The sequence below is a fragment of the Equus caballus genome, chromosome 23, assembly GCF_041296265.1.
Source record: "Equus caballus isolate H_3958 breed thoroughbred chromosome 23, TB-T2T, whole genome shotgun sequence".
NCBI lineage: Eukaryota > Metazoa > Chordata > Mammalia > Perissodactyla > Equidae > Equus > Equus caballus.
The window spans coordinates 27,572,173-27,583,266 of NC_091706.1; the positions used below are offsets into that span (position 1 = coordinate 27,572,173).

At 39.3% G+C, this 11,094-nt stretch overlaps 1 protein-coding gene across 9 annotated transcripts in view; it reads right to left on the reverse strand.

Moving 5' to 3' along the window:
* Positions 1-11,094, reverse strand: part of VPS13A (vacuolar protein sorting 13 homolog A) — a 233,962-nt gene extending 222,868 nt beyond the window's left edge. For 7 of the 9 annotated variants that reach the window (XR_011431384.1, XR_011431387.1, XR_011431386.1 and 4 more), the window contains exon 1: positions 10,346-11,094. Coding sequence is in view for 3 of the 9 variants with exons in the window: in XM_023627180.2 (XP_023482948.2) it covers positions 10,346-10,445 (100 nt within the window). In the remaining 6 variants the exon portion in view is untranslated. Of the gene's footprint in view, positions 1-2,949; positions 3,057-3,158; positions 3,281-10,345 lie in introns of all 9 variants that reach the window. The other 2 variants (XM_070248442.1, XM_070248443.1) reach the window with 2 other exon arrangements.

Consider the following 11,094-nt stretch of genomic DNA (forward strand, 5'->3'; position numbering starts at 1 on the left):
TCCTCTAATATCAGGAACAAGATAAGGATGCCCACTTTCACCACTTTCATTCAAAACAGTACTGAAAGTCCTAGTCAGGGTAATTAGGCAAGAAAAAGAAATAAAAGGCATCCACCTTGGAAAGGAAGAAGTAAAATTATCTCTGTTTACTGACAATGTGATATTCTATGAAGAAAACCCTATATATTCCACTAAAAACAACTCTTGGGATGAATGAATTCAGCAGTTGCCAGATACAAAATCAAAACACAAAAATCAGTTGTGTTTTCTTACACTAACAATGAACAACCTGAAATAGAAATTAAGACAACAACTCTATTCACAATAGCATCAAAAATAATAAAACATTTATGGATAAACTTAACCAAGGGAGTGAATGACTTGTACCCTGAAACTATAAAACAGTGCTGAAAGAAATTAAAAAATGAAAAGACATCCAATGTTAATGGATTAGAACACTTAATATTGTTAAGATGTCAATACTATCCAAAGCAACCTACAGATTCAATACAATGCACATTAAAATCCCAATGTTTTTTGCAGAAATAAGGAAATCCATCCTTAAATTCATATGGAATTTCAAGGGACTCCCAAACAGTCAAAAAATCTTTAAAAAAAAAAAAAAAGAAAGAAAATTGGAAGTCTCACAGTTTCTGATTTCAAAACTCACTAGAGTAATTAAAACAGTGTGGTACTGACATATAGACATTTAGACCAATGGAAAAGAAGAGATAGCCCAGAAGTACATCCCCACAGATACAGTCAAATGATTATCAACAAGGCTGTCAAGATCATTCAATTTGGAAAGGACAGTCTTTTCAACAAAGGTGTTGGTAAACTGGATATTTACATGCAAAAGAAAGAAGCTGAAACCTTACCTTACACTATATCTAAAAATTAACTCAACATGGATCAAAGACTTAAATGTCAAACCCAAAATTATAAAACTCTTAGAAGAAAGCATAGGTGAAAGTTTCCATGACATTAGATTTGGCAATGATTTCTTGGATGTGTGGCACCAAAAAGAAAATAGATGATTTGTATTTCATCAAAATTATAAACTTTTGTGCATCAAAGGGCACTATCAACAATGAAAAGGCAAGACATGGAACATGGGGAATATTTGCAAATAACATATCTGATAAGGGGTTAATATCCAGAATAAATAAAGAACTCCTACAACTCACCACCAACAACAAACCAATTAAACAACGGGCAACGGTCTTGAATAGATATTTTTCCAAAGAAGATATACAAATGGCCAATAAGTACACGAAAATATGTTCCCTAATCATTAGGGAAATGCAAATAAAAATGACAATGAGACACCACCACAAATCCAGTAGCATGACTACTATGAACAAAACAGAAAATAACAAATGTTTCTGAGGATGTGGATAAACTGGAACCCTAGTGCAATGCTGGCAGGAATGTAAAATGGTGCAGCCATTATGGAAAGCAGTCAGGTGGTTAGTCTAAAAATTAAAAATAGAATTATATGACCAAGCAATTCCACTTGTGGGCATATACCCAAAACATTTAAAAGCAGGGCCTCAAAGAGATATTGGTACACTCATGCTTGTAGTAGCATTATTCACAACAGCCAAAAGGTGGAAGCAACCCATGTGTCCACTGACAGAGGAATGGAGAAACAAAATGTGGTGTATACATACAATGGACTGTTATTCAGCATTAAAAATGAATGAAATTCTGGCATATGCTACAACACCGATGAACCTTAAAGATACCATGCAAAGTGAAATAAGCCTGACAAAAAAGTACAAAGAGCATATGATATCACTTATATGAGGCACCTAGAGTAGTCAAATTCATAGAGACAGAGAATAGGACGGTGGTTGCCACAGGCTGAGGGGAGGGGAAATGGGTAGTTATTGCTTAATGGGTGCAGTGCTTCAGTTTTGCAAGATGAAGAGTTCTGGAGATGGATGGCGGTGATGGTTGTAAAACAATGTGAATATACTTAATGCCACTGAACTGTACACTTAAAAATGGTTAAGATGATAAATTTTATGTTGTGTATATTTTACCACAACTTTTTTAAATGGAAGGAGAGAGTGAAGGAGAAATAAAGACTTTCTCAGACAAACAAAAACTGAGAATTTGTTGCCAGTAGACCGCCCTTGCAAGAAATGTTAAAAGTTTTCAGAGAGCAGGAAAATGATATAGGTCAGAAACTCAGATCTACAAGAGTATTAGAGAAGGAATCAGTGAAGGTAAAATTATCCCTTCTTTTTCATTATTCTTAAAGGTCTAATGAAAAACTATCCAAAATAATGACAAGAACAGTACACTGGGTGAGTAGAGTTTATGGATAAGTAAGATGAACGACAGCAATGTTATAAGAGGCATAAGGGATGGAATGAAATACTCTGTTACAAGGTACCTCCACTATCCATGAAGCAGTATAGTTTTATTTGAAGGCAGACTTAGATTAGTTTTAAACGTATACTATAATCCTAAGCCAACTACTAAAAAAAAAAAATTTAAAGAAGTATAATTGATATGCTAGGAGAGGAGAAAAAATTAAATCATATAAAATGCTCAATTAAAACCAGAGAAGGAGGGAAAAAAAGGGGAAGATTTTAAAAAGCAAAGAAAGATACGCAACAAATAGAAAACAGCTACAAATACGGTATATATAAATCCATTAACCCAACTATATCAATAATTACTTTAAATTAAATGTGAATGGTCTGAATATACCAATTAAAAGACAGAGATTTGACAGAGTGGATAAAAAACAAAACCCAACTATAAAGTGTCTACAAGGAGTCCACTTTAAATACAAAGACATAGACAAATTAAAAATAAAGAGATCTAATTGAAATTTATAAAACATTTTATCCAACAACAGCAGAATACATATTCTTCTCAAATTCATATGGAACATTCACCAAGAAAAATCACACTGTGGGCCATAAAACATACCTTAACAAATTTAAAGGAACAGAAGTCACACAAAGTTTGCTTTCAGACCGCAAAGGAATCAAACTAGAAATAAGTAACAGAAAGAAAGCTGGAGAATCCCAAAATACCTGAAGATTAAATAAACATTAGTTTTAAAAGACACAAAGGTCAAAGAAGAAGCCCCAAAAGAAATTTTAAAATATTTTGAATCAAATGAGAACACAACTTACCAAAATCTGTGACATGCAGCAAAAGCAGGGCTTAGAGGGAAATTTAAACCACTGAGTGCACATATTATATTAGAAAAGAAGAAACATCTAAAATCAGTAATCAAAGCTTCCACCTTAGGAATCTAGAAAAGAAGAGCAAATTAAATCCTAAGCAAGCAGAAGAAAAGAAATAATAATTAGAGCAGAAATCAATGAAATTGAATACAGAAAATCAATAGAGAAAAATCAATGAAACCAAAAACTGGTTCTTTGAAAAGATCAATAAAATTAATAACTCTCTAGCCAGGTTAACTAAGGAAGAAAGAGAAAAGCCAAAAATTACTAATATAAGAAATGAAAGGAAGGGCCATCATTACTGATCCTATGGACATTAAAACGATAATATAGGAATATTATAAACATGCCCACAAATGTTGTAACTTAGAGGAAACATACCAATTCCTTGGAAGATACATTCTACCGAAATTCACACAAGAAAAAAATACATAATCTAAATAGGCCTATATTTATTTTAAAAATTGAATCAATAATTAATAATCTTTCAAAACTGAAAGCATAATGCCCAGATGGTTTCACTAATGTTCTACCAAAAATTGAAGGAAAAAATGATACAAATCCCTTACAATCTCTTCCAGAAAAGAGAAGCAGAGGGAACACTTTCTAACTCATCTGTGAAGTCAGCATTACCCTAATACCAAAATCAGACTAAGACACTACAAGAAAGAAAAACTGCAGACCAGCATCTCTCATGAACATAGACGCGAAAATCCTCAACAAAATATCAGCAAGTTGAATTCAACAATGTATAAAAATAATCATATATCATGACCAAGTGGGATTTATTCCAGGTATGAAACGCTCATTCACCATTTAAAAATCAGTTAATGTAATCCATTACACCAACAGGCTAAGGAAAAATCCCATGATCATATCAATAGATGCAGAAAAACCATTTTACAAAAACTAACACACATTCTTGGAAAACAACTCTCAGTAAACCAGGAATAGAGGTACGTATGGTAGGAAAAAAAATCAAAATATTGGATGCTTCTGGGGAAAGGGGCAAGGAAACTTTTGGGTGTGATGGATATGTTCATTATCTTGATCATGATGATGGTTTCCCAGGTGTACATATGTCAAGATTTATCAAACTGTACACTTTAAATATGTGCATTTTACTATATGTCAATTATACCTCAATACAGCTGTTAATATATAACTAATGGTAGAATCTAGATTATGGGTAGATGGATATGACTATAAAATCTTGTAACATTGATATATGTTTGAACACTTTTCATAACAAAATGTTCCCTTTCAGCTCTGAAGTTCTATGAAAGTATCTTAGAACATAAAGTAAAAATAATATTTAATGAATTAGAATTAGTAATTACCACTAGACTATAACAATCATTTGTTAGGTTCCCCAGTATGTTCCTATCACAGAAGAATGACTCCTTAAAATCAGGAACTGTGCCCTGACTGAATCTTCATCTTCCTATACAGACACTGGTATACTGAGGGTATGCAGTAAGTGGCCACTGAACATAAGACACTATTAAAAAGAGAAAACTGGGAGGTTAACATTTCAAAAACAGAATATGGAAGTTAGTTAAAAAACAAGAAATGTGAGCTTCTAATGTTACATAGAGATGTCAGGCATAACAAAAAAAAAAACTTGCATATTGGAGAGGTTGTGGAGAAAAGGGAACCCTCATACACTGCTGATGGGAATGCAAACTAGTGCAGTCACTATGGAAAACAGTATGGAGATTTCTCAAAAAACTAAAAATAGAAATACCATTATGACCCAGCTATCCCACTACTGGGTATCTATCGAAAGAACTTGAAATCAACAATTCAAAGTAACTTATGCACCCCCATGGTTCATTGCAGCATTACTCACAATAGCCAAGATGTGGAAGCAACCCAAGTGCCCATCAACTGATGACTGGATAAAGAAGATGTGGTGTATATATACTATGGAATACTACTTAGCCATAAAAAAAAGACAAAAAGCCTCCCATCCACAACAACATGGATGGACCCTGAGGGTATGATGTTAAGCAAAATAAGCCAGAGAAAGACAAACACCATATGATTTCGCTGATAAGTGGAAGATAAACAAACACACGGACAAAGACAACAGTTCAGTGGCTACAGGAGAAGGCGGCTGGGGGGGTGAGCACAGTGGTGAAGGGGAGCACTTATATGGTGATGGACAAGTAATAACGTACAACTGAAATCTGACAATGTTGTAAACTATTGTACACTCAATAACATAAAAAATGGCAAATTTGTCTGAGTACTGTAATTTTCGAAAAAACAAGAAAGAGCAAGAAGAAGACTATAATAAGAAGAGACTATAAAGTATGGGTACTCCCTGTGTTACAAATAATAACTCTATCACACAAGCCACCCTTGTAACTGCCCCTCTCTCTGAATTTCTAATACTTTGCCCTGAAAGTGCTCTTAAAATGCACCTATTAGTTGTCATCACAATCCTGGGTCATTTGTCGAAAAAAAAAAGTTTTAGTGTCCTACTCCAGATAAATAAATTATAATCTCTGGGAAGCAGTTTACAAATCTGTATTTAAAACAAGCATCTATGGCTGATTCTAATCCAGCCTGGCTCTTAAAGGAAATGTGAATGCTTGATTGCTTAGGAAAGTTGGGAGATGACTCTCCAACGAGTCTGTTAAGTACTACCACCTCCCTAAGTAGATGATCTATAGGAAGGGTGGAGAACTGGAAACAGCCGTGTATAAAAAGTATACTTTACTGACATCAAAATTTGCCAAGAGTTTGAAATAAAGCTCAATTCCTCTTTCCCCTCCCACAAAATAGATGTTTCCAGCACTCAGTCTACTTAGTGTATAGGACCCAGTATAGGAGCATTGTTCTGCTACATGATAATTAACCAGGTTTTTGGAAACTATTCATTCATACATAACAATGGTTCTAGGGAAAAGTGGATTCTGATTTCCAAAGAGCCATCTCAGAAAGAAATTTTCAGAGCACTACACATTATCAGGTTTGAAACATCCATGTAACTTCAGAATACTAATACTATTAATATGCTAAGAGTGAAATTAGTTGGATTACTACACAGAAGCCTAGGATGAAAGCAAACATTTAAAACTAACAGGCCCTCTGACATTAGATCATAAAATATGATCTAATGATCCAAATCTTAACATTTTTCCTATGTAATATCTAGTTTCCATTATTGAAATTTTCAAAGAATGTTTTTTAAAAGTCCTCTAAGTTTATCAAAAATTACTGCTTTTTAAATTCTCAAAGAATGTTTTTTAAAAATCTCCAGCTATTATTTAAAGCTTCATTTATCCAAATACAACCAATTTCTATACATAAAACACTGACATGTTATTTTAAAAATTTGATAAACACTAAAGTTACAGGATCACATTACCTAATTTCAAGACTTACTATAAAGCTACAATTATCAACACAAGGGTGATACTGGTGAAAAGATGGACACACAAATCATTGAAACAGATTACAAGCCAAAAATAAACCCACACAATATAAAGTCTACTGGGTTTTTTTTTTTTTTTAACAAAAGTGCAAAGACAATTCAATGGAGAAAGGATATTCTTAAGTGGTGCTCAAACAACTGGCTATTTGCATCCTCATGAAAACAAATGAACAAATGAACCTCACCCTCCAACTTCTACCACTCCTTATTGAAAAAAGGATCAGAAACTAAAACATAAAATATAAAATTATAAAACTTCTAAAAGAAAATAGGAAAAAATCTTTGTGACTTCGAGTTAGGGAAAGATTCAAGGTCACAACACCAAAAGCATGACTGACAGAAAATTTTGGATGAACTGTACTTGATCAAAATTTAAAATTTTTGCTTTGCAAAAGACAGACTTGGAAAAGACTGGCAGAAAATATTTTCAAATCACATATCTAACAAAGAACTTGTATTCATAATATTTAAAGAACTCTCAACATTCAACAACAAAAAAACACATACTTTGGAAAAGTTTGGCAGTTCCTTAAAAAGTCTGAAACAGTTACTATATGACTCAGCAATTCCACTCCTAGGTATACACCCAAGAAAGTTCAAAACATATGCCCACCAAAAAAAACTTGGACGTGAATGTTCATAGCACCATTACTTCTAAACGCAAAATGCTGAAATAACTTAAATGCCCATCAAATGATGAATGGATAAACAAAACGTGGTAATCCCTACAATGGAATATTATTTAGTCATAAAAAGGAATGAAATACTGATACATGCTACAACATAGATGACCCTGAGAATATGTTAAGCGAAAGAAGCCAAATGCAAAAGGCCATATATATTGTATGATTCCATTTAAATGAAATGTCCAGGGCCGGCCAGGTGGCCAAGTGGTTAAGTTCATGCACTCCACTTCAGCGGCCCAGGGTTTTGCCAGTTCGGATCCTGGGCGTGGACCTGGCACCATTCATCAGGCCACCTTGAGGCGGCATCCCACACAGCACAACCAGAGGCACTCACAACTAGAACATACAACTTTGTACTGAGGGGCTTTGGGGAGAAGAAGGAAATAAATAAATAAAGACTGGCAACAGTTGTTAGCTCAGGTGCCAATCTCTTTTAAAAATACTAAAAAATAAAAATAAATGAAATGTCCAGAATTGACAGATCCATAAAGATAGAAAGTAGATTAGCGGTTGCCACAAGCAGGCAGGCAGGTGGGCTGGGGTTGGGGGTAGGGATTGGGAGCAAATTTGGAGTGACTGCTAATGGGTATGAGGTTTATTTTTGGGGTGTTGAATATGCTCTGGAATTAGGGGTGATAACTGCAAACTTTGTGACTATGCCAAAGAACACTGAATTGTACATTTTAAAATGGTGAATTTAATGGTATGTGAATTAAATCTCAATAGAAAAAGAGAAACAATCCAATCTAAAATGAGCAAAAAATCTGAACAAACGCTTCACCAACGGAAATATACAACAGCAAAGAAGAACATGAAAAGATGCTCAACATGTTTAATCACTAAGGAAATGCAAATTAAAACCATAATGCTTTATCACTATATACCTATTAGAATGGCTGAAAAAAAAGTTTTTAAAATGACAATACTAAGCACTAGGGACGGTGCAGAGCAGCTAAGCACTCATACAATGCTGGTGAGACTGCAAACCAGTACAGTCACGTTGAAAAGCAGTTCCACAGTTTCACATAGTTTTATATATTCACTTACCATATGACCTCCCAATGTCACTCTTAGGTATTTACCCAAGAGGAACAAAAATGTATGTTCACACAAAAACTTGCACATAATGTTTATAGCAGCTCTATTCATAAAAGCCAAAAACTGAAATGTCCTACAACCAGTGAACACATAAACATTTAGAGTATATCCATGCAATGAAGTACCAATCAGAAACACAGGAATGAAATAGTGATGCACGCAACACACGGATGACTCTCAAATTCATTCTGCACGTGACGTGAAGGGAGAGAAATTAAGTAAAAGAAGCCAGACACCCAAAAGCTACATGCCATATAATTCCATTTATATAGCACTCTAGAAAAGGCAAAACTGCAGGGACAGAAACAGATAAGCGGTTGCCAAGAGGAAAGGTGAGGGCTGGGTGGGTGGACTACAAAGGGGCAGCAGAGAGAAATTTGGGGTCTTGATGGAATGTTTTCTGTATGACAACTGTGATAGTGGATACACACCTCTTTGCATCTGTCAAGAAAGAACTATATACAACACGAGTAAATTTTACTGCAGGTAAATTCTGAATAAACAAATCCGTGGATAAATCACACTGTACACAAACCTCCACCTGGAACGTAGAAGCAACCTTCTACTATAATAGATCAAAGTACATCACAAAATGTTCTCAAGACTTCCTTCTGAGGTAGGTGGAGTCAAGTTTTATTATTTTTACTTTGCAAACGAGAAGCAGCACAAATTAAACAATCTGCAAGTCTGGTACTAGTCAGAGATGCTGAGCTAGCATTCATGTCCCCATTTCTTGGAGCCCCCCTCTCTACCACGGTGCTAGTCACCAACGCAGTAACAAGAGGTTTCCTTTATCAAACTAAATTACCTATTTACACTATTTCATAAAGGAGGAAAACCAAGATAAGTATTTTAGAAGAAGGCTGAAAGTGTGTGTGCATATTCAAGAATAGTTAAGTTTAAATATATATACTATTCACACAAAAAATTAACCCTAACTTTAACCTGGGAGATTCGTTTCATACAGAAAAAGAATCTAATTTCCAATGGGTGTTTAACACAAATGTGGACATAATAAAAAAAAAAAAAAAAAAACAGAGGGAAGCACCAAAAATGAGGCTCCAAATAAGGCAGAGCACCAGAGTAAACGGACACAAAGTAAGGCCGGTCCTTGACCATCTCAGCATCGCCGGCGCGAGTCCGTGCCTGTCCTCCGCAGCTCTGAGATGATGCACAGCGCACCTGGCAACCTCAGAAATTCAGTCATTCACTCTGACCCACAAAACCCCAGAGCCTTACAAAGTGACACATTCCCGGGTCAGCTTGAGAACTGAAAACACACAACATTCAAGTTATTCTGCGCAGCAGTTTCGTTTTCTCTTAGGAGCCGAAACAGGCGAGCCGCCCGGCGACCAGGTGGCGCGGCCGGCAGGGGGAGCCGAGAACCCCCCAGGGCTCAGCCGCTCACGGGGGCGGGGGAAGGAAGCCAGAAGGAAGGAAGAGGGCGGCTCCGGTCCCAGGGCCTGCCCTCACGTGCGAGGCAGCGTGCGACACCCCGGGGGCTCTCCGGGGCCCGCGCCATAACCCAAGGGGGGAAATGACAGGGATGAGACTGAGACCAGGAGCGCCTCGTCGCCTCCCCACGCCTCGCACCGCCGAAGCGGGACCGCGAGGGGCGAGGGGCAGACACAGCCCCTCGGTCGAAAGTGAACTGCTGCCTCTTGGAGTCCCCTGCGGGTCCCCTCAACTGCTCCGCTCGTAAAAGGGCGTCCTTGTCATCCCGCACCCACGACCCCATCCCCCTCCCCGTCAAAAAATAACTCGCGGGCGAGGGCCCCCGCCCGGCTCTACGTAATTTGACCCCAAAGGGGGAGGCGGCAGGTGGTGGCGCCGGGCGAGCGACGGGCCCGAGGCCCCGGCGACAAGGGGCTGGCAGGGAGGCGGGGCGGCGGCGGGCTCGTTACCTCCCCAGATGCCCAGAGTGAGCTGGGACGTGTCCAAGTTCACCACATAATCCCCCAAGAACCGATTCAACACGTCCACGACCACCGACTCGAACACCATCTTCCTCCGCCGTGCGGCACGCCGGCCGCCCCCCGCGCTCCTTCTTCCCGCGCCTGCCCTCCCGCGCCCCTCCCTCGAGACCGCTCGGTTCACCGGCTCCGACCGTAGCTGCACTCGCGCCCGACGCGCAGCCCCGCCGCGAGCCCTGCGAGGGGCGGAGGCGGCGGCTGGAGCGACGCGTGCGCAGCTCGGACTCGAGGGGGGCGGGCCGCGGCTGCGCGGCCGCCTCTCTGACGCGTGCCCCCTTGCGGCGGAGCGCGGCTCCTTTTTCTCCTCGGCCCCACCTTCTCCCCCGTCGCTTGGCAACCGGAAGAGCGTCCGGAGACGCCAGATTTTTTCCGACCCCGCTCCCACCCGCAGAGCCGCGCCAGGACCTGCGCCGGGGGCGGGGCGGGGCAGGTACGACCGCGCCTCCTGCGGCCGAGGGGCGGGGAGGTCCCGCCCCTGAGTAAGGCGTGGGTGGCTTCCAGTTCCTTCTGTGTTAGGCCGGTGGGGTGTCCAAGGAGTACTGCCCCATTATTACAAAGTCGGGGACAGAGCTCCGGGCGTTGCCGGCTTCCTGGGTGCGGCCGCGTGTAACCGCCCTCCCCGCTCCTCCGAGAGCACGGCGAGAATGCGCCTTGGTGACTCGACTTCCCCGGATGCACGT